Genomic DNA, 22434 nt, shown 5'->3' on the forward strand with positions numbered 1-22434 from the left:
GGAGACTCTGTCACGTAGAAATAATTTAAGGTTCTTACAGATTCCGGAGGGCAAGGAAGGGTCTGATCCTCGAGGTTTTATAATTAAGCTGCTTAAAAAGTCATTTCCTGAATCTACTAGCTGGGACTGGGAAAGGGAGGTGGAGCGCGCACATCGGTTTCCGTTTAATAACAGAGTAAACCAGCGGGATCAGAAACCAAGAGCTATCTTAGTGGCATTTAACAGCTTCTCGGCTCGTAAGGAGATTTTTACGAAAGCTCGGCCAGATAGAAAGAGAAGCGGGCTTGATTGTGAGTATTTTGTGCGCCCCGATCTTTGTAAACAGTCAGTTGAGTTAAGATGGCAGTTTCAGAAGCTAATTCCGGATTTTCAAAGTAAGGGTGCACAGGCCTACTTGATGTTTCCAGCTAAAATGAAAGTTATATATAAGGAGCGCACTCACTTCTTTATGTCCGCAGCGGCTGCTAAGGAATTGTTGGGTACATGTAGTTAGCTTAGTTGTTACATATATCTGTAAACTTAAGATATTAGGCTAGTAAGGGCACTCTTTCTCTGTTCCGCATCTTTCTTGAGCAACAATGGACTTTATTCTTTCTTTTTTACTCTTGTGATATGTAGTAAGATGTCCCGTGGGCGAAGGTAGAAGGCTGGGGGCAAGCTTGCATCAACAGGACCATTAGTCCTAAAGCCTCTATTAAGGGTTTTGGGGGTGTTGGGGGGTTGGCTATAAGGGAGGATGGGTAAAGGGGGTGCATGAGTGGGGTGTTTGGGAGAAAATGAGAAAAATGTTCACAGCAAAACGCGCAGAAACTGTCATCTAATTTTGAATATCAGAATGGATTGGGACATATTAGAATATTTCTATTTGGATCGGATGTAACATGACGTTTGGGAAGTAGTCGTCAATTACAAGTATATTAAAAACCTACTGAGAACAAATGGCAACTAAAGACTTAAGAATTTGCTCATTGAATGTCTCCGGGTTGAACAATGTTAATAAGAGATGTAAGGTTGCGGCTGAGTTGAGATATATTTCACCACACTTACTCTGCCTTCAGGAAACCCATATTCCATGGGCAAAAAGAGAGGTGTTGAAAGAACTTGGATTTTCCTTAGTGGTTACTACACGACAATCTAGTATGTTACGGGGGGTGGCTATTCTTTGTAAGGGAAATAATGTTACTATTGGGCGGACATTAAGTGACAAAAAAGGACGGTGGGCGATAGCAGAATGTGGTGTAGAGGGGAACAATGTGACGCTATGCACTGTGCATGGATCCAACTTAGATGATCCGGAAATCCTAAATGAAGTGAATCTGGAGTTGGCAACTTGGCCTCAGCCAGTCATAGTATGTGGCGATATCAATATAAATTTGAATAACACTGCATTGATGGATGGGTTTACTAAGTATAAGGGGCATAAACCAAAAGTGTTCAAGGCGATGTATAATTTAGTTGAGGACCAAGGGCTGGTGGATGTGTGGGGCCATCTGAGACCACAGGATAGCGGGTATACATTCTATTCTTATCCGCATAAGAAACTGGTTAGATTGGATTATTTTTTTGCCCCAGCTTCAGTACTGGATGGAGCGACTGTCAGTGTCTACCCCAGAATTTCGTCTCACCACGCTCCTATTGTAATGGAGATACAAGCTGATATAACTAGAACTAGATCTTTAAATTTTACATTTGACAGGAAGTTGGGGTTAAATAGCGATTTTGAAGCCCATATAGGAAGGTGGGTCCAGTTTTTTTTTAAGGAAAATAAGGGTACCGCCACGGTCCCTACAATTTGGGACACCTTTAAGGCAGGATTTCGTGGAGAATGCATGAGCTTCACGTTTCACCAACAAAAGAAGGCTAGACAAGAGTTAGATACATTATATCAGCATTTAATTCAATCTGAAACTTTATTGATGAATGGGGTGGCCAGAGGTCAGAACGATCTGAGCAACTTAGAGGATAAAGTAGCAAAAGAGAGAGCGAAAGTTGTGGGTTTTTGGTGTGTGGAGAACGCAAGGAGGTTTTTAACATCAAAGACGGAAAAACATGAGTATGGTGAAACAATTGGAAAGAGGCTGGCGGTACAGCTTCGAATGAAGGAGTCGGCAAGAAACATTGTGACAATGAAGGATGCTCTGGGGGTGGCACACTCTGATCCTCAAGAAATCTTAAAAAATGTTTGGCAATTTTACTCAGAACTATATGCTCAGCATAGAGGGATCGATGAGGACGGGTTAGACTGGTTGGAAATGTTTGAATTGGGTTTAAATAGATTGGATCCAAATGTGGCGCTGGAATTGGAAGCCCCGATTACGGAGGAGGAGATGAATGAAATTAAATGAAAAGTAAATTTATAAAAGCGCGATTGCTGCCCGGGGGCGTCCAAGCGCTGGGAACCAACAGAGATGGCGTGACAGAGTAGCTACTTGAATTTACTGAGGGAGGTTAAACAAAAATGTCTTTAGCTGTTTTCGAAATGAAGAAAGGTTGGGGTTAGATCTAAGATGAAGAGGGAGTGAATTCCAGGACTTGGCGGCGTTATAGGTGAACGTCCTGCCGCCAGACCTTACCTTCTTTATTCTCGGAGCTATAGCCATGAAGGCCTGGCTAGATCGAAGGCTTCTGCTGGGATGATACTGTTTTACTAGGTCACGAGTGATCATAGGACCTGTGTCCCAAAAGGCCTGGTGGGCAATACACATGGCCTTGAAGAAAATTCTCTGACGCACTGGTAGCCAATGCAGGCTAATCAGTTCAGCTTTGGCTGATTGTCTGCGTGGGAGCTGTAGCAGTGTGCGGGCCGCACAGTTCTGCACTGTCTGAAGTCTACGCAACTCCGGAGCACCAAGGTAGAGGACATTGATAAAATCCAAACGGGACTGTATCCAACCCTGGATGGCCACCTGCTTAGCCTCCAAGGGTAGAAGGGGGAGAATTTTCTTTAACATCCTAAGAAGGCCAAAGCAGGTAGCCGAAAGTTTTGTAGCCTGGATGTTAAAAGAAAGGCTCTTATCCAGCCACACCCCGAGGCTCTTAATGTTGTCCTTGGGTAATGGAGGGGTGCCTAGACAGGGGGGCCACAAGGAGTTGAAAAAGGTGGGGTTAGAGGGGCCCAGGAGCATCAGCTCCGTTTTATCCCCATTGAGCTTAAGGGATGATGAAGACATCCAGCCCTTTACCTCCTCTAAACACTTTCTTAGCCCACCTGACGATGGCATGTCAGCCTCCTGCGACAATGAGACCACCAGCTGGGTGTCGTCCGCGTAAGAAATAATCTTAACCCCAAATGGACGGACTACCTCAGCCAGTGGCCTCATATAGATGTTGAAAAGCGCAGGGCTTAAAGAGGAGCCTTGTGGGACTGGACATGGAAAAGGCTGTAAAAAGTCTCGCTATCGGCAAAGCTGCCGGCCCGATCAAATGCCTACTGAGGTCTATAGACAGTTTTACAATATTATTAAGAAGGAGCTTTTAGTAGTGATGCAGGTAGCTCAGCGGGGCTTTCCTCCTAGATCATGGGCTGACGCCACTATAGCTGTTTTTTGCAAGAAGGGAAAGCCACCGGACTCAGTAGGATCATATCGACCCATATCGTTATTAAATGCTGACAATAAAATGTATTCCAAAATACTAGCTGATCGAATATCTAACTGTATGGTCTCTCTAGTGTCACCGCATCAACATGGTTTTATACCAAAAAGAGGGACGGTAAAGCATGTCAATAAAGTTATTACGTTATTTGACATCGCGGCTGTTAAAAAAAATGACCTAGCGCTCATTTTACTTGATGCTGAAAAAGCATTTGACCGCGTTCAATGGGGATATTTGTGGAAGCTGATGCACAAAATGGGTTTTGATCAAAAATGTATGGTCGCCATACAATCTTTATATATTACCCCGACGGCCAAAACTTCTGCTATGGGTTTACTCTCGGATTTTGTTAATATTACACGTGGAACACGCCAAGGCTGTCCATGCTCCCCTCTTTTATTTGCCCTTTATATTCATCCTTTTATTGAACAGTTGAATCGGGGCACTTTGATCCCACTTTATCAAGTAGCTGAGCATTATTTTTCTGTGTTTGCTTATGCCGACGACATCGCGGTGACAACGGTAAACCCTGGTATCGCAATTAAAGAAATTGAGCGTCTGGCCAAGGAGTTTGGGCGAGTGGCAGGATACAAACTGAATGAGTCAAAAATACAGATTCTCTGTTCTGAAACTGTAGGATGGTTAGATGGGAGAGTGGTGAAGGAGGCAACATACTTAGGTATTCAACTGAGGGCAAATATGACTGAATTAGTCGAGGTTAATTGGAACACATTGATGAACAAAATTAGGCATTCGCTGGATAGGTGGGATCGCCTGTATTTAACTATTATTGGCCGCACTAATGTGATAAAAATGAACATGTTACCAAAAGTGCTATATTTATTCAGGTCAATGCCCTTAGAAATTACTAAGGACAAGATACAGGCCCTGCAGGCGAGGTGTGGTAAATTTATTTGGAGCCCAGGGAAACCGAGGCGGGCAATGAAGTTTATGACTTTACCGTACATAAGGGGAGGAATGGGAGTCCCAGATTTTTTTTTGTATTATGTAACTTGCTTTTTATTAAAGATGAGGGCGCTTATTACTGGAGAGATAGAAGCCAATGTGGCTAATATCCCTTCTATTTTTGAAATGCAACTTGGGCCATTTGTGAAACAATCATTTTTTAAGGAGATTGACGGGTCCTACTACAAACGGACACGCTTCAAGGTAGTAATGGGCGCATTCAAGGTTTGGAAATGGCTCTTTAACAGAATGGGGATAGGGAAATTATCTTATTACACGCCTTTTAATGCACACAGGCTTCTTCCAGACATATGATATGGCAACAATTTGGCAGCGGAAAGGGGTTAGATGTCTGGGAGATATGTCTAAGGATGAAAGGACCTGCAAATCTTTTGAGGAGCTAAAAAATCAGTTTTCTTTCCCTAGAAACTTTTTCTTCAAATTTCTGCAAATTCTGGATTTTTTACATTGACGGAAAGTCATATTACAGCAGAATAAAATTGTAGAAGCAGTTAGGAGGTCAGATAACATAGGTACAGTATACCAACTGTTACTTGCTGACTTTTAGAAAAAGTGAGGGTAAAATGGCTGGGCTTAATAGATGATCCAGTGATAGATGTGGAAGATCTTCTACTCCTCTCCAAGGAGGCATTAATGTCGGCAAATTTAAATTTATATTATACCCCGATTCGAATGGCGAAATGGGGAGGAGGCAATAACGGCAAGTGTTTTAGATGCGGGGATGATGATGCTGGGGCAGTACATATTTTTGTTAGCTGTGTTAAACTTCAAGGTTTTATAATAGATCTTGAAAATGTTTTATCCTTTTGTAATAAGAATGCCGATACATATTACCCCTACTATGCTGTTGTTGGGAAAAATATCAAAGCACAGGAATGTCGAGCCATTATATAAATATCGTCACCTCATATTTTATGCAATGACCGTAGCTCGCCTATGTATAGCCACTGAGTGGCTTCAGGAAAAACCGCCTGTTTTTCACCAATGGCGTGTTAAAATGTTAAATTTGTATAATCTGGAGTGGGGCCTTTTTTCTATTAAGGGACCAAGGAAAAGAAGACTGGGCATTCGTTGCTTGAAGCCTTTTCTTGCCCTGCCACTGGAGCTTTTGACTTTGTGTCCTGTGTTTTTCACGGGTCCCCGTGTTGCTGCTGCAGCCGCTGTGTGTCTGTTGGGCCAGGACTGTGGGGCGGACGTGCCTGTGGGGGACTGCGAGGATCAGCATTCGTAGCTGAAGTCACCAGCTGGTCCTCTTCCCTAATCAGCCCGCCTCCTACCCTATTTCATCTGGCCCTCCCCGCGCGCGGGCGTGCGCCGGGCTAAGCTCGGGCAAAGGGTGGGCCGTCTACGGCCATCCAAGGCCGAACTAGGCTGGGCAGGGCCACCCCATTTTAATTTTAATTTCCTGTTAGCTTGTTAGGTTGTATATCTAATTTTATCCGTCCAATATCGTACTGCATGAAAGATTTACCGATAAAGACGTTAATCCATTGTAATATTAACTAACGGTAAAAGGTGGGTCAGCCATTATGGCTTTACGTTCAGGGAAAAATAGACTGGTTACTGTGAAAATGAACTCTGGACTAGTAACAGGCACTCTGGACCAATTCTTTAAAAGGACCACAAAAATACTGGAGGAGGAAATAGCCCTTACCGAAAAACGTTTGTCGCTCGATATTTTGACTGGCAAGCGGTCTTCCTTGGGGGCGATCGGCTCAGCTATAACACCGGCTGATGGTAATGAGTTGGCCCCCTTGGTAGTCTCTAGCCCTATACCCTGTCTATTAGAAGACTTGGCATCAGGTTCAGTTAGCGGCACTACATCGAGTCTAATTGCATTGGGTTCCTTCTCTAGCAATGAAAGCCGTAAAACATCAACACCAATTTTATCTACCCCCCAATTTCCGTTCCCCTGGTATTACAAGCGAAGGGGCGGGAGGGGGGGGGTGGGTGAGGAAAAAGAAAACAGCTCCCTGACCCCTAAACCCAAGAAAAGGAAGAGAGGGGAGGGTCACAAGAAGAATAGTGGTCAGATTATAAGTAAAGCACCAAAAGAACCAACCCCAACAGTTTCCTCTTTGTTGGTAGTTGAACCTACACCCTTAAATGGCGCATTAAATAATCAGGCTTCACCTCAGAATCAACTGCTTAATAACAATGATGATTTATTAACTAAAATGGAATCTTTAGTAAGGTCTTTAATATTGCCTCTGATTCATAGAACTAAGATTATTAATGAAAAACTGGAGCACCTGGAAGAAACAGTTAAAGGGAATACACTAAAGATGGACGTGCTGATTAAAAGTATAAAAAGTAACCAAGGGGGAATTCGTCCTGCTGCTAAAGCAGCTAAGGCTAAAGCCACTAAAGCAACAAACTCAGCGGTTAATAAAACTGTTGAAGGTCAGCCTGCCCAACCAGTTTTGGGGGCTAAGGATGTTGATAAGGGTGTTGTAATCAAGGAAATGTTATGTTCTACCGTGCAAAGGCTGGTTCCCCCCACTAAGGTTTTAACTCCGAATAGCGTGCCCCACGGTAAACAACTGACAGAAAAAAGGCCTCTGTCGGTGAATCTTCCCCCTGAATCAATTCCCCTCACTATTATTTTAACAGGAGTGCCAAAACTAAGTCCAGAATCCCATGAATCAGATAGAGAACTTAGGAATAAAGTCATTTGTTGGCTTAATAAGAATAGGCAATTACCCCCGGGTTCCAATACTGAGATTTTAGGTGTGAGGCGGGTGGATTGGATAGGTCAGAGTACAAAAGACCTCGAGGGGGACTGCATAATTGTTAACCTCAGAGATCCTTGGGTTGTAGACCATATACGCAGGAAACCGCGTTTTGGTCGGTCAGGAGACATTCAATCGATAGGCCTCCAATACTTCTACCCACATGTAGATACTAGATTGGTATCTCTGTCACAGAACTTTGTGGAAGGCAGGCATTTTATTAATAACAGACAAGATAGGTTTCCCCTTCATTTACCGCTAAGAAATAGGTTTGATGCTTTAAGGGGTATGGAGGGTGTGGACTGACTCTGGAATGGTTGTATTCCAAACAAGGTGGTCGAAGCTGATATGGATAAGCCTAGGGTTAGGTCTTCTACCCCGACAAAGAGTAATGATGCTGAAGACACAGTCCCTTTAGTCCCTCAGGTCAAGCAGGCCATTAATACAACTTATTCAAATGAAATTTTAACAACCCATTCAGTGGCCCATGGTGGAGGGAATGGCCAAGTAGAACATTTGCGATCAGTATTGCTGACTAATAATCATGTTAATACTGGTTTAAATAGGCTTAGTAGAGAGCATTAAAAAAACCCATTAAAGCGATTCTTTGAGGTGGCGACTAACACCATAGGAACAATACAGGCTGAGAGCAGTGTGCCCCCGCCACAAGTGACAATCCTCATAGATGATGGAATTAGTGGAGCTGAGGGTAAAATTTTTCGTTTAATTTCCTGGAATATAGCTGGTTTGTCTCGGAGGTTGGAGGACCCTTCGTGGTTGAAATTTGTTCAGTCCTTTGATACACTTTGCCTCCAGGAATCTTGGTATAGAATGGATTTTAATCTTGATGGTTTCCAAATGTTTAACATTTATGCTGAGCCCGTACCATCAGGCAGAGCTAAGGGTGGTCTCATAACAGCTATGTCGGTGAAGCATAATCTTATTAAGATTACTTTACTGACTGACTCCCCCTGGTATCAAATTCTTATGATTAAGGCTCTATTCCCAGTACCGCTGCTCCTAATAAACTGGTATTATAATATATTTGATGTAAATTCCACTACTGTTATAGAGAAATTAGAGGATAAGATTGTTAATGTGAGTAACAAGGTTTTCCCCCTCTTTATTGTATGGATAGGTGATTTTAACTGTGTATAGTGTAAATTTAGTGGGTCAAGAGTTTGTGGTATGTTGGATTCAAGTGATCAACCATTGGCTCACTTCACTCATAAAAAACAGGGGGATGCTTTAAACAACATTGTTATGACGTACGAACTCTGTGTCCTGGACATGCCCAGTTTTTCTAGACCTATGGGTATACCAACCTTTCAAGGATCAGGGGACGCGACGAGTACAATTGATTTTGCGCTGGTCTCCCTCAGGTTTGCCCATCTTATTAAGGATTTCCAGGTTGATATAAATCCCGCCAGTGATCATAACCCCCTAATAGTGAGTTTTAATCCCGTAGTTGGGAGTAGTCAAACCCTGGAACAACCAATAACACATAATCAGAACAAGGGAGTAACTCTGAAGTGGGACAAGGTAAATGTGGGGCAACTGGAGTTGGATATTTTTAAGGAAAATAAGGCGGGCATAGAAGCTTGTCTGACGCCCACAAATGAACCAGATGTAATAATTAGAAATTTTGAAGAACTTTTAGGTAATGTGGCTACACACCTCCAAAAAACTGTGAGGGGGGAAAAAGAAAGTGGACCCAAATGGTTTGATGGAGAGTGTTCTGCTGCTCAATCAAGTTTAAAAAAGGCTTTACATCAGGTACCCCGAGATGCCGACCTTGTTAGGAAATCTAGGAAAAAGTATAGAGCCGCAATTGATAGGCGGAAATCGGAATTAAGGGCCATAGCCTGGGAAGATCTTGGAAAAGCGGCAGAATTGAGGGACTGTAGACTTTTCTGGGAAATAATAAACCAACCTTTTTTAAAGAATGGGGACAAGGGCAATATATTAGTGCACATCCCGGAGGAGACCTGGGTGTTACACTATGGGAAAATTTTTAATCCAAACGAGGTGCTGCTGGCTAGTGACGATGGGGTTGGGGTTTTTAATCTGACCTCAGCTAAAGAACTTAGCCTTTCTATTACCTTGTTGGAGCTAGAGGTTGCCTTGAGGATGGGGATTCCATTAAAAGCTCCCGGGCCGGATTCAGTACCTTTAGATCTCTTCAAACATAACCCGGAGGTCTGGGCACCACTGCTATTAAATGTCTTTAGAGCAATTGTGGTGGGCCTATCCCAACTTCGTGGCATGAGGCGGTAGTAGTACCGATTTTTAAAAAGGGCGATAATGGTGACCCTTGCTGCTACCGGCCGATATCCTTACTAGATGCCTCGTGCAAACTAATGGGTAGAGTGATATTGGCACGTCTTAAAGCTTGGGCAGAATCCGCAGGTACCATAGTGGACTCACAATATGGGTTTAGGAAGGGTAAAGGAACCACCGAGCAGTGTCTCAATCTGGCACTAATTATGGGCAAGTACATGGGGGCCAAGAATAGTTGTATTCATTTGGCCTTCATGGACTTGTCCAGTGCCTTTGACACTGTATGCAGGGGTAAGTTGTGGCAAATGATGTAAATATGGGTTTTGAAGAATCATTAGTGACTCTGCTTCGTAGACTCCATGCTGCCACCTCAGTGAAAATAAGATATGGCCCAGGAGGTGAGAAGACAAATCTAATTCCATCCACCGAAGGTGTCCGCCAGGGATGTATTTTGGCTCCATTTTTATTCCTGGTGTACACCAACGGTTTAGAAAGTTTTCTGCTTGATAGCGGAGCCGACTTCCCCCAAGCAAATGGTAAAAGGATACCGATGTTGTCCTATGCACACGACACAGTCCTAATGACCCTCACTCCTAATGGTATGCAGACTACCTTAGCTGCCTTTGAGGCCTTTATGGGTAACTTAGACCTCAAGGTGAATTTTGCTAAATCGTTTGCTATGACTTGCGGCCCGTAAGGTGTAAAATCTCGTAGGTACATGGTAAGGGATTCAACTATCGTAAAAGTTGACAATTTTAATTATCTTGGCAACCTTTTTAATAAAAAGCTAAACTGGGACCCTTTAATATCAGTCAGGGTACAAAAAGTTACACAATCAGTCGAGGCTCTGTTTCGCTTTGCTAGCAAATTGGGGCAAAAACCGATCAGAGAATTAATAACTTTATATAAAGCTAAATGTCTCTCTGCTGCCATATACGGGGCAGGTGTATGGGGGACTCAGAAATGTGATAAAATACAAGTCATGGAAAACAAATTTTTAAAACGGTTGTTATGTGTCCCATCAGGTACCTCTAATAACTTTTGTCATGGGGAGGTGGGCCTTACTTTTGTGAGGGATATCATTCATTTATCGCCTTTGTTGTTATGGTCTAAAATTTGGCAGTCAGAAGAGTTAAAACTAATTAAGGAAATCTTGTCTGACTGCCTTAAACTTGATCACTCCATAAATATTCCGTGGCTTCGATATGTTAGGGACACTTTTAATATAATCGGGTTAGGGCAAATGTTTGAAAGTCCAGTTATGGCTGGCAAGGATTATAAGTTAATTATCAAAAAAGCTTATTATTCCAGCCGAGGCACTTTGAGAAATGGTGAGAATGCAGTATATAGGAAGGTCGAGCTGTACCAGCAGTTCTATCTGTCATATATCACCCATACTCAATGGCGCTTTTTCTTGACAAGGTTCCGATTAAATTCTCTACATTATCTTTTTGCTTTCCCAAAACAAGGGTGGTGGTGTGAGAGGCTACCCCCTTGCCCTTGTAATAATAGGGTCTCACAAAGCCCTTTGCATCCTATTCTTTTTTGTACATTGTACAAGGATGCAAGAAACAGGTTTATCAAGCCCGTCCTGTTAGGCCTTGGATCTCGTTACTACAAAGTAGGCTATGAGTATCTTTTGTCCTTGTCAACTTCAGAGATTTGTAGTGCCGTGCTTAGTTTTATCCGAGTGTCTTTTAACATCAGAAACAAATATGAATCCCCATAAAAGTGAAAACTGTTTAGCTAAGAATATGGTGTGGACTTAAGACTGTAATGCACTTTATGAAAAGTTTTATAGATGAGCCTTGACTGTCTTTGAATTTCTTGCAAATTTTAAACTGTAAAATGAATTATGGATTTTTAATCAATTATGTATTTTTGTATAATCAAGTGAAGTTTGAATCTGTGTATACTTTTGTGATTCCTTTGTTGAATCGAATAAAGTTATTCGAACGAACGACTGGGCATTAAAATTTGGAGTGCGTTCTGTGATTACTATGAGGACTGATAAATGTTCTTTTGCAATGTTTTAGGGAAAAGTATTTGAAATGTGATTGCTTTATTTTGGTCTGTAATTTTTGCTGTGAATATACAAAAAAAAAAGAAAAAAAAAAAAGGAGTGCTAGGAGAGCAATGGCGGTTCAACTCGCCCCCTCTGTGCCTCCCCTTGAAAATCTAAGGAATACAAAAAAGTAATGGATGGAATGCTTGCATTACTAGTGGTTGAGCATATTTCAAGCATTCCATCTATCACTTTTCTGTATACTCTAGTGTGCCCCCTTGACAATCAGCACGCAGAAAGGTGAAGAGCATATTTTGAAGGTGATTTCGCTTTCAACCACTGCACTGTTTCAATTATAGTTTGTATTTAACCATTTTCTGAGTTTTAGCATTTTTGTGTATTATGTTGGCTTGAAGTTATACCTTGCTTTTGCCTATGTCATTGTGGTATTATTATTGTGCAATTATGTACTGTCAAAGGTTTGCCAGCAAAATGATAACATCACTGATTGAGATAAACTAACTTGAGAGATAGAAGCAATGGATTTACAGGACACAAGGGGCTAAGAGAGTGGGAGACATAGGTTATGATCACGATCTGTAATGTGGAGGAGTTTAGCGAGAGGATTTGTCAATGGCAGATGGTTTAGAGTCAGCATCTTGGGTAATCTATCTGGTGGGATCAGTGTACAAATTTGAGAGCCAGATAAGTCTAGAGAGTGAACTCAAGTCGCCGATTTATCATGAGACCCAGACAGGTTGAGAGAGGCGATAGTGGGGGCCAGATAGGATTGCTGAGGAACTTGGAGATAAATGAGTTTAGAGAGGATATTGAGGGATATGTGGTTCTAGAAAATGCATTTTCGGGGGAAGTTGGAAGAATATATTGGGAGGGATGAATACAGATTAACTAAATGCCCAGGTGTGCCTCCGGTTGTCACTAGAGACACATGCATTAGATAAAGTACAAGCACACAGTGACATCCGGGACCAAATCATGAGCACTGGTAAGTGCCTGTATGGCCACTGAGGTGGATTTGAAATACTCCCATGAAAGACTGATCCCCACCCCTCATTGGCTGGTTATCTCGAAATGCTGGCCTCTTCTTCATGCACCTGTATAAAGCTCTGTGAGTTAATACAGAGCACCCACACACAAGTATGACAAAGGCAGCGAGAAGATACCGCTGTATATAGGCAAGAAACCCTGGTGGAGTAATATGCCTTGATGACTTAGCAGTAAATGTACTTCTCACTTGCACAATAAAGATAGTATTCAAAAGTGCAGCAAAACATCAGCCTGGTTATTTCAGAGGATTCTCAGGCTATAGGCGTCACTCATTTGGGAGATCATTTATGGCGGACTGTATGTGTCCCTTGTACCTTCAACTGGTGGAGCTTTGAGATGAGTTGCTGAATAGTAAGTCTAATCGTATCTCATTCTTTATTTGAGATGGTGGACTTATAGATCAGATTTATTCTTCCACATATGTATGCAAAAGCTAAAAGCATTGTTTGTGGCTTTCAAAACTTTCTTTCAGTGGTCAAGTTCAACTTGATACTCATACATATTGACTCCAACACAGTGCTCCTTTCACTTTCCTCTGCTTTCAATGTCCTTAGTTAATGGTGGACACGTTGACCATGCTCATCTCTGGAGAACTTAATCAGAGAGTACTCAGCTACTAAGGTTTGTGGTAACTTACTATAGACATTTTCCCAACTTATCTCAACTCAAAGTGCAGCACCCACCCGTTCAGGATGAATAGGTGGACTAATCTAGTTTCACAATTAATTGCCGTGAGAGATTCCGGTAGACTTCTCCCTAATGCCTGATAACAATGTCTTTCAAAAGATCACGTCTTGCCTAGGAGATGCAGCCAACATGCAATTTAAGCCTGGCCCACAAAATCAGTTTTTCTTAACTACTATTTCTCTACTATGGGACAGACATCTGACTCCCTGTAAAACAAGACTATCAAAATATGAGGGGAGTATCCTCCATTCATCCCTTCACGAGTGCATGCCCTTTTAGTCTTTGCAAACCCAGGCACTTCCTCCAATCACCTGGATTTTCTACTAGCTGCCAGTAAATCTCATACCAGGTCCCAGTATAGGAGAAAGTGGCTGAAGTTTGGTCAAGCTATAAGATCCGCTAGGCAGAATCCTTTTCTGCATCCAGAGAGGCTGTCCAATGACAACTGATGTTCCTTTTGCATCTTTTACCAAGTGGCATTTGAACCTTTTGTTCCTTCACCGTTAATGAGTTACTTAAACTGTTTGCTTCATGTGACCTACAGATATTGTCTTGGTAGACAGCTATCCAGGTTATTACTACTTCTGTGTGGCATATTGGTCAAATGCAGGTACTGTTTGCCCCAGGACCATGCAGGATGAAGAATGGGTACTTTGTCATTCACAGTGGTGATAATGCAAGGATAGCAGCTTGCATGACCAGCATTATTAGATGGATATAGAGGGTTCTCACAACCAATTCATTTGTATCTCACTAGGTATTTTAACAGCTGAATTTAAAAGGCCGACCATAGGATCTGGTCTAATGGTAGCATTGGCAGGGGATTCCCCGTGTAAAGTCTTTTGTATAAGGCACAACATTTTGAATTTGATCTTGTGCTCAACTAGTAACTGATGAGGTGACCTCATGCTGGACATGGTCGTTTCATCTCCTTTTAGCAAAAAGATGAGGTAGGCTGCCTAGTTGTGTGCTCTTTGTTGTTTACCCTGTGAGGCCTTCGTAACCCCATTGCAACAGATGCTGTGGGAGAGGGCCACTGGGATGACAAGGATAACCCTTGTTGTGGCAACCATAACAACAGAGTTCTGCTTATGAGGTGACAAAGTTAGAACACATTATTGATCACATTGTTTAGCATTAGGGTGAATGATAGCTCTGTATCAAATCTGAGGTGCAGGTCACATACCGCGCACATGTTGAAGCTGGCGTGAGAGAGTGGGGAACAGAAGAGGACCTGTGCAATTGTAGAAAAGCAGAACCTACAAGATTGCACGTTTCAATTTAGTGAGCTAGAGAAAATTGAAAAACAAGAACAAACCTGTTGCTCACCACCTACATTAGGAAGGTTGCTGCTTTGACGAAAGGCCATTTCAACTTTTGGGAAACCCCCCAAATAATACAGCATAGTCTCTTACCTGGCAGGAGTCTTTTTGGCCCTTCTCATAGCCCGCACATATCATGTCGCTCAGTATTATTGGAATGCTTGGGCTCACAGGTGAATACGTATGGTAAAGGTCATCACAGGTCAGCTGGTCAATAAGGGGAAGCATCACTTGCTGCAGAGTCTTTGGATAGCTTAGAGGCCCTATAGATGTAACATAGGCAATATTTAATTGATAGGTTACTCTAATGAACAGGCACAAATAATCCCACAACCGATTAGGAAAGGGCATGCAGACAAGATGTATTGAAATATTCTGTTTAAGTGGATGTATCTTTTTGCTGGTAAGACACGCCCGACATGCCCAGCATGCCTGATATGTCTTGCGATATCTACCATAACGTGTGTGATGAAATCTTGTGTCAGCCTTTCATTGGTGGACCCTTTCCTGCAGTTTTTTTTAAAAACAGAGGCTTCATATTTTATCTTCTTCAACTCTCTCCCTAAGCTTCCAATTTGCTTTCTTTCTTGGCTTCCAGGCTGCTTTTTAATTTGCATTCTAGTTTGCCCTTTACCTGAGCCACCAACCTACCTTCGTTCCAGCCACCTCTAGTTTCTTTTCTTAATTTTACGTTCGTCCTTGGCATCCTGTTTACTCTCTTCCGTAGCCTCCAGTCTGTTTTTTCACAGACTTCAAATTAGCTTTCTTGCTTTGCCTTTTGTCTGGCCTATTGGTTAGTCACCATTCTTTTCCCTTAAGTTACCGCCACAGCTGACTCTTTTGTTTGCCCGCTACTCTTCGCTCTTCTTTGGTGTCCAGTCTGCTCCCATGCATGGCTTTTAGTCTCCTTTTGTCCTTGGCCTCCAGTCATCTCTGTTCCTCTGCCTCCAGTCTATTCTCTTCCTCTGCCCTCTAGGCAGCTGTCTTCCTCTAGCCTGCTCTCTTCTGCCTCCAGTCTACTCTTTTCCTCTCCCTCTAGGCTGCTCTCTTCCTCTGCCTCCAGTCGGCTCACTTCTGCCTCTAGTCTGCTCTCTTTCTATGCCTTCAGTCTGCCCTCTACTTCTAGCTCCAGTCTACTCTTTTCCTCTGCCTCTAGTCTGCTCTCTTCCTCTGCCTCCAATCTGCTCTCTTCTTCTGCCTCCAGTCTACTCTTTTCCTCTGCTTCTAGTCTGCTCTCTTCCTCTGCCTCCAATCTGCTCTCTTCTTCTGCCTCCGGTCTACTGTTTTCCTCTGCTTCTAGTCTGATCTCTTCCTCTGCCTCCAATCTGCTCTCTTCTTCTGCCTCCAGTCCACTCTTTTCCTCTGCCTCTAGTCTTCTCTCTTCCTCTGTCTCCAATCTGCTCTCTTCTTCTGCCTCCAGTCTACTCTTTTCCTCTGTTTCTAGTCTGCTCTCTTCCTCTGCTTCCAGTCTGATCCCTTCCTCTGCTTCCAGTCTGCTCTTTTCCTCTGCTTACAGTCTTCTCTACTGCTTGGCTTCTAATCTGCTCTCTTCCTCTACTTCCAGTCTGCTCTGTGGCTCTGCCTCCAGTCTGCTCTTGTCCTCTGCTTCTAGTCTGCACCCTTGCATGAATTCTAATATGCTCTCTTGCTTTCCTTCTAATTTGCTCTATTGTTTGGCCTTTTACTCTGCTCTTTTGCTTGGGCACCTGTTGAGGAGACTATTCTGTTGTCTTCAACAGTTTTCTTGCTGGCCTGCTCCTTGATCTAATTTGTTTTCTTTTTTTTGCCACCCATTCTGCTCAGTTGCTTGCCCTATTATCTCACGTTGCTAGGCATGTTGCTAGGCCCCCTTCTGTTCTGTCCATTGACCAGTCGTCTTGCTTTGTTGCCTCCAGTCGGCTGTTTTTAATTTCTAGGGTGCTGCCTTTCCTTGCCTCGAGTCTGGTCTTTTTGTGCTCAGGCCTATAGTCTTCTCTTGTTAAGCCTCCAACTGCTCTCTTGCTAGACCTTCAGTCAACAGTATTTTCTCTTCACTGGCCTCCAGTCCGCGGCCTTCCCTAGATTGCCAATTTTGACTCTTAAAAAGCTTTCAGTCTACTTTACTGCATTGCCTCTGGTACTCTACTTTTCATCAACTATGGTCTTCTGTCTTCTTTAACTTCCACACTGCTCTTGTCCTCTGCCTCCACCCTACTTAGTTGCTTGGTGTACCATCTGCTCTTGAAAGATTTCTATTCTGTTCATTGATCTCCAGTCTCCTTGCAGCATCTGTCTTCACTCTTCTTTTTGCTCTATCTTCAGTCTTCTTTCTTACTCACCTCCACTCAGCTGTCTTCCCTGGCCTCAATTCTACACACTTGCTACACTTGCTAAACTTTCCGTCGTCTCAGGTGTTATACTTACATCATTCATTTTTGCAAGTCCTTCAGTCTCCTTGCTTCCCTGACATCTACTCTTTTCTCTTCACTGGTCTCTAGCATTGTTTCTACCTTCACCTCCAGCAGGGTTACTGGAATTATGTGGCGGGGAGGACCACATATTGTTTCAGGTTTTACACAGCATAATATGGTACCTTTTGTGATATTATCACCTCATTATTTTGTCATTTTCACACATTAGCACTATCTGGTCAAAGGAACAATCTCATTAGAGCCAATCTGATACCCAAATACAGAAATAAGCAAAAAAAGCTGACCAGTCAAACTTTCCGAAATACTTACTACTGCGTAGCACCACGGCTTGCTGTATTTTTAATATCTTTTGACCTGTTTGAGTTACAAACAATTTTGATGTGTACAATCTGCAGATTATGCAGTAGATGATGGATTATGGTGCAAATGCAGCAAATCCAAAAACATAAGGAAAATGCTGTTACAGTAAAATCACTTAATTCCAATAAGGCTGGTTCCGGTCTGCCATCGTGCCTGGCTTCGCCTTGGTTAACATGCTTGGCTTCCAGATGGCTGTCTTTCCCCACTTCCAGCCAGTTCTCTTTCCACTTTCTGCCTTCCCTTTTTCCCACTGCCATCCTCCTCTTTTTACCCAGCTTCAGAATACTTTCTTTTCTCACATCCACCCTGCTCTTTCTAGTTCACTAATCTATCTCCTCCTAAGCATCTAGTCTACACTTGCTCACTTGTTCTCTTAGTCTTTTGTCTCACATTCTTGCCCTTCCCAAGAGGCTCCATGTTCTTTATATGGGGAAGGTGGCAATGAATAAACAGACTGTTCTTGCCTTTCTAACTACAAGGAGACATTTATGTGGCACTACCAAGTGCAAGTGGTCACTCATGCAAACTGAATACCTCTGTATGCTCTGGTATAGCAGAAACTAATGAACACTTCCATTGCACTGTCCACATATTCTTTCATCCTTAGTTACACAGTAAAAAGGTTTAAACACACAGAGCCTCATGTATGAAACACATGCTGTACAATACTGGTCGCCAATTGCGACCAGTATTTTTACAACCGGTGTTGAATTTTGTGAACCGACCTATGTGCTAATAAAAGTTTACCGACTCCTGAAAGTGGGGATTGTACATAGTAAAAACCTATTTTCGGTCATAGAAACACATATATTTTTCTATTTACAGTGTTTGTGACCACAAAATAGGTTTGTGCATCAAATCCATAGTTTGTTTGTGTCTTGAACATTTAAAAACATAAACATAATCTTTTTTTTAAATTTTTAAATTGTACATGTGGCCAAACATCAATTTGACACAAACTAATGGAATTGCACAAAATCAGTTGTTGTTCAGCCTGGACTAAACCCTCCTGCACCTATTGTGGTCAAGCATGTTGCACTGCATGGTTTCACAAACCTATTGACCACATACCTTTTAAATCTACATTTACTAGTAAATTAGCCGCACCCCAATTAAAAGCTTTAGACACTCTGTTATAATGCACATCATTATAGCCGGATTTAATAACCATTCACAAAGTCAATAGGTCTGTCCTTTTTTTATTATGAATAACACACACACTTGTCTCTCACACACATGCTACATGCACTATATTCTACACAGATACACAACACTGTCAAACAAGAAGTCTTCTTATGCCGCGAAAACACAAGAAAATGTGGTGGTGGCAATGGTGGTAGTACTGGTGATGGTGGTGTTGAAGTAAAACCTTGGGAATGGGCAGCGGTTGAGGAGACTGTTGATGCTGATGTCTGTAGCAGAAAACAAGCAGATTTGGTGTCAGGGTATTACTATTAATAAAGACTTACCTTCATCGAAACGCTCAACCTCCGTGAGTCTTTACAATATTGGCTACGATCTTCGTTCACCCTGACATCACCCAGGACCGACAATTTTACCTTCTGCTTCGTCCAATTCCTGCTGTGAGAGGCGTTGTGCCACTTTGCTTCCCGCTGCCGCGGGGTTGATTGCGGTGAAGCCTGCCGCTGCCTTGCCTGCTGTTCCATACAGCTGCTGTGCATCTGTTCCAGCCACAATTCCTGCTGCCGGGGAGTGTTAAGCCACTCCACTTTCCACTGCCACAACGTCGATTGCGGTGAGACTCTGTGCTGTTTTCCCTGCTTATCCGTGCTTCAGCGGGCTCCTTGCTGCTGCGCTCGGCTTCCCTTTGGTTGGCTGTTGGATGACGAGACCAGGGAGGATGGTACCCTTGAAGGTGCTGTGGGTGGTTCTTCGAGTGAAATGGGGGTTCAGAGCGGCAATTTTGTGCAGAGTGAGGACATGGATGATGGTGTAATTGATGGAACCCATGGATGAAGTATTGGATAATCTAGTTGCACATAGGAAGAAAGATATTCAAAGCATGGATGATGAGACTGTTGAACAGGACCGTTCTCATCACAATGACTCACAAAAGGAGAAAGGAACCAGGAGGGAACACCATGTGATGTTAAAATACCCACCAAGTTGCGGGACTTTGTGTGTGAACCAAGCGATCCCCTTTCCATATTGACCTTTTAAAAATATTCAGCAGTTCTTTCCAAGGCCATTTAATGGAGGTAGTTGTCTTTTTTGGTAACACGGTAATCACTGTGTTTTAATCTATACTTCCAATTGTTTGGGCTGAAAGCAATGAAGATTTGATTTCATTTGATTAGACAAACCAGGATCACTCTCTTCAACCTATAAGCTCAATCAATTTCTCTATATGAACAACGCTGAAACGTTAGATTGTGGACCCATATCCATTGACTAAATGATAATATTCCCTGTACCAGCCTGTCATAGCCAACTGCCAAACTTTTCACCTACTAACAGACCAAAGATGATGAAGGTCATTGCGCACCATCAATACCCTTGTGAATGCCTTTCCTATGGATTATGTTCAGAAATGGTCATTCATGACAACACCACAGTTAAGCTGACCGGTACAGCTTTTGTCCCCTAGGAAATCACTATGGGTGACAACACCACAGTTAAGCTGACCGGTACAGCTTTTGTACCCTAGGAAATCACTATGGGTGACAACACCACCGTTAAGCTGACCGGTACAGCTTTTGTACCCTAGGAAATCACTATGGGTGTCACACAGCCATGGCCAACACAGTGGCCTTGCCCGCTACATGACAACTTCCACAATGCTACTCATATATTTACTTTACATAGCTGCAAGCATTTTTCACTGTTTAGTGCCAGACCGATGGGACCTTTTTGGAAATGGGACCAATTCTTTAAAGTGACACAGCCTCTCATGAGGTATACCTGCCACTTTCTTGTTCTCTCCATATTCTCTTTCCTCTTTACTATTGTGACCATCAAGTAGTACATGGACAGCATTCCGACACAGGATTCCCTCTCTGACTATGACACTGAATTATCAACCCCTGCTCCCAGCTGTGCCTGTAAGGATTCAGTTACCAGGTTTTTATGACTCCTTGTCTAACACAGTCACAACCCAGGGGATGAAATCTCATCACCCTGAGCAGGTCGTGATCGGCCAACATCACACATCAGCAGGCCCAGCCCTTTAAGTTGGTTGGAGGAGAAAACAATGCTGTCTCCTCGACCAGCAGGAACCCACTGCAGAATATAAAGTTATCCACTGCATCACTCGTGGTTAGAGAGTTTTACCACATTAGCACAGCTTAGGGCTTTGTGTTACTGACTGATCCAGTCTCAAATCCAGAGTAAGAGAGCCATACAACTACTGAGATAGCACCAGCCCTTTATCTTTCCTGACCCACGGGTCCCTTTTTTCTGGCTCTTGGCAGGGACTTCCATACATTACCAGTACTCGGGTCTACATTTGTGGCGAATACTTTAATATACAATAGGCCATAAAAATCCTATTTTTCATAAATACAGCAATTTGCTGCGGAGTTGATTCCCCTCTATGTGGAGTTTTGTGTGTCACCTGAAACTTTGATTGCTTTAAGAACTATGGAGATTAACTGAATATGTCTCCCATTTGCATCTCTGTACACCTCTGCCTGAGTGGCTTGAGTTGAGGCCCACACCTGACCATTGGGGGTAAGCTAACATTCAAAAGTGTATATACAAGTTTTTTGGTCCGTTAAGATGTCTGTTATCCTTTTCAGTTTCTTGAATTTTATCCAATATATTTACAGTTAGAGGCAACAGCAGATATCTCTGTTGGATCTTTTCTTTATCATTGTTGTATTGCATGAGACCCTTCCTTTCAATTATTAGCAGAACAACAATAACATATGGCTCTGATAAATGCTGCACACTTTTTTAATAAGGTATTAATAAGGCAGAAACATGTTGACCGCTGACCAATGATAGTGTTATATCCTGTTTTCAATGTTATGCATGCCCTGCCGGTAGAATCTTACAGTGATGACATGCCTTGGAATGTTGTGAGTCAAATGAGTCACAGCTGGCTGGGCTGAGCAGAATGCTGGCTGCTCCTGGTGGGGTCTCGTTGTGATCTTGTAACTATCATGAATAAAACCTCTCTGATCTACAACAACCTGCATGGACCTGATCACTACAGTTTTTGGCGACGATCTTCAAAAGAACCTGCATCTATCACCTCTTCAAACTTCAAGCAACTCCAACTTCAGACTGTACAGTAACTCATGCTAAGCATCTACCTTCAACTGGCATCCTTGACCCCACCAATGACCTCCCAACGGTCACCCACAGCAGCCTGCCAGTTGTTACTATTTGTCTGGGTAAGTGCTACTTCATGGGCTGCAATTTAAGTTCTGGGTGTCTACTCCCCATCTTCTCTACACGTCTCTTCTGTGCCTTCTGTGAGGGTAAGCCAGTCATTTAACAACGCCTGTCTTCAGTGCCACACATCGTTGTCTACACTGTCTGGTAAAGAAGTGTGCAGTTTCATGTGTGTGCTAGCCACTTAAAGTGTCCTGCACTGTTCTACAACTCTGCTTTTTATATACTGCTGCACCTTTTTCAACTGCCCTGGGTGTTTCATGTTCCTTACATTTATAGATTTAAAAAAATAAATAAAGTGCTACACAGTGTGCCTCAATGTTTAACAGCCTTCAGAAATGTCATTGAGTGAATTGAAGCTGACCTACTGTTCCAGCAGTCATTAGGAGAGTACTGGCATCTCTACTTGAGCAACGGCCAGCAGCTACTGCCAGGGTGTGAATCTTCTGTTACGGAAACTGGCATCTTCCATGGGATTGTAGACTTTATTAATCACCAGTATCACATGAGCAGCAGCGTTTAATTGGATTGCACTATCTCCATTTATGATACCGGCATCTGCAGAGTTCTACAGAGAGAGCGAGTACAAAGTAAGCTGTATTTTGTAAGCTGGCACTTTGTCCTTGCCT

General features: G+C 42.8%; 1 protein-coding gene across 1 annotated transcript in view; it reads right to left on the reverse strand.

The window, feature by feature from the left end:
• Positions 1–22434, reverse strand: part of LOC144768709 (serine protease 33-like) — a 422982-nt gene that overhangs the window by 32874 nt on the left and 367674 nt on the right. The window contains exon 5 of the mRNA XM_078652575.1: positions 14769–14938. Within this exon, the coding sequence (XP_078508701.1) occupies positions 14769–14938 (170 nt within the window). The remainder of the gene's footprint in view (positions 1–14768; positions 14939–22434) is intronic.

The sequence above is a fragment of the Lissotriton helveticus genome, chromosome 7 (assembly GCF_964261635.1).
Source record: "Lissotriton helveticus chromosome 7, aLisHel1.1, whole genome shotgun sequence".
In the NCBI taxonomy this organism is placed as follows: Eukaryota; Metazoa; Chordata; class Amphibia; order Caudata; family Salamandridae; genus Lissotriton; species Lissotriton helveticus.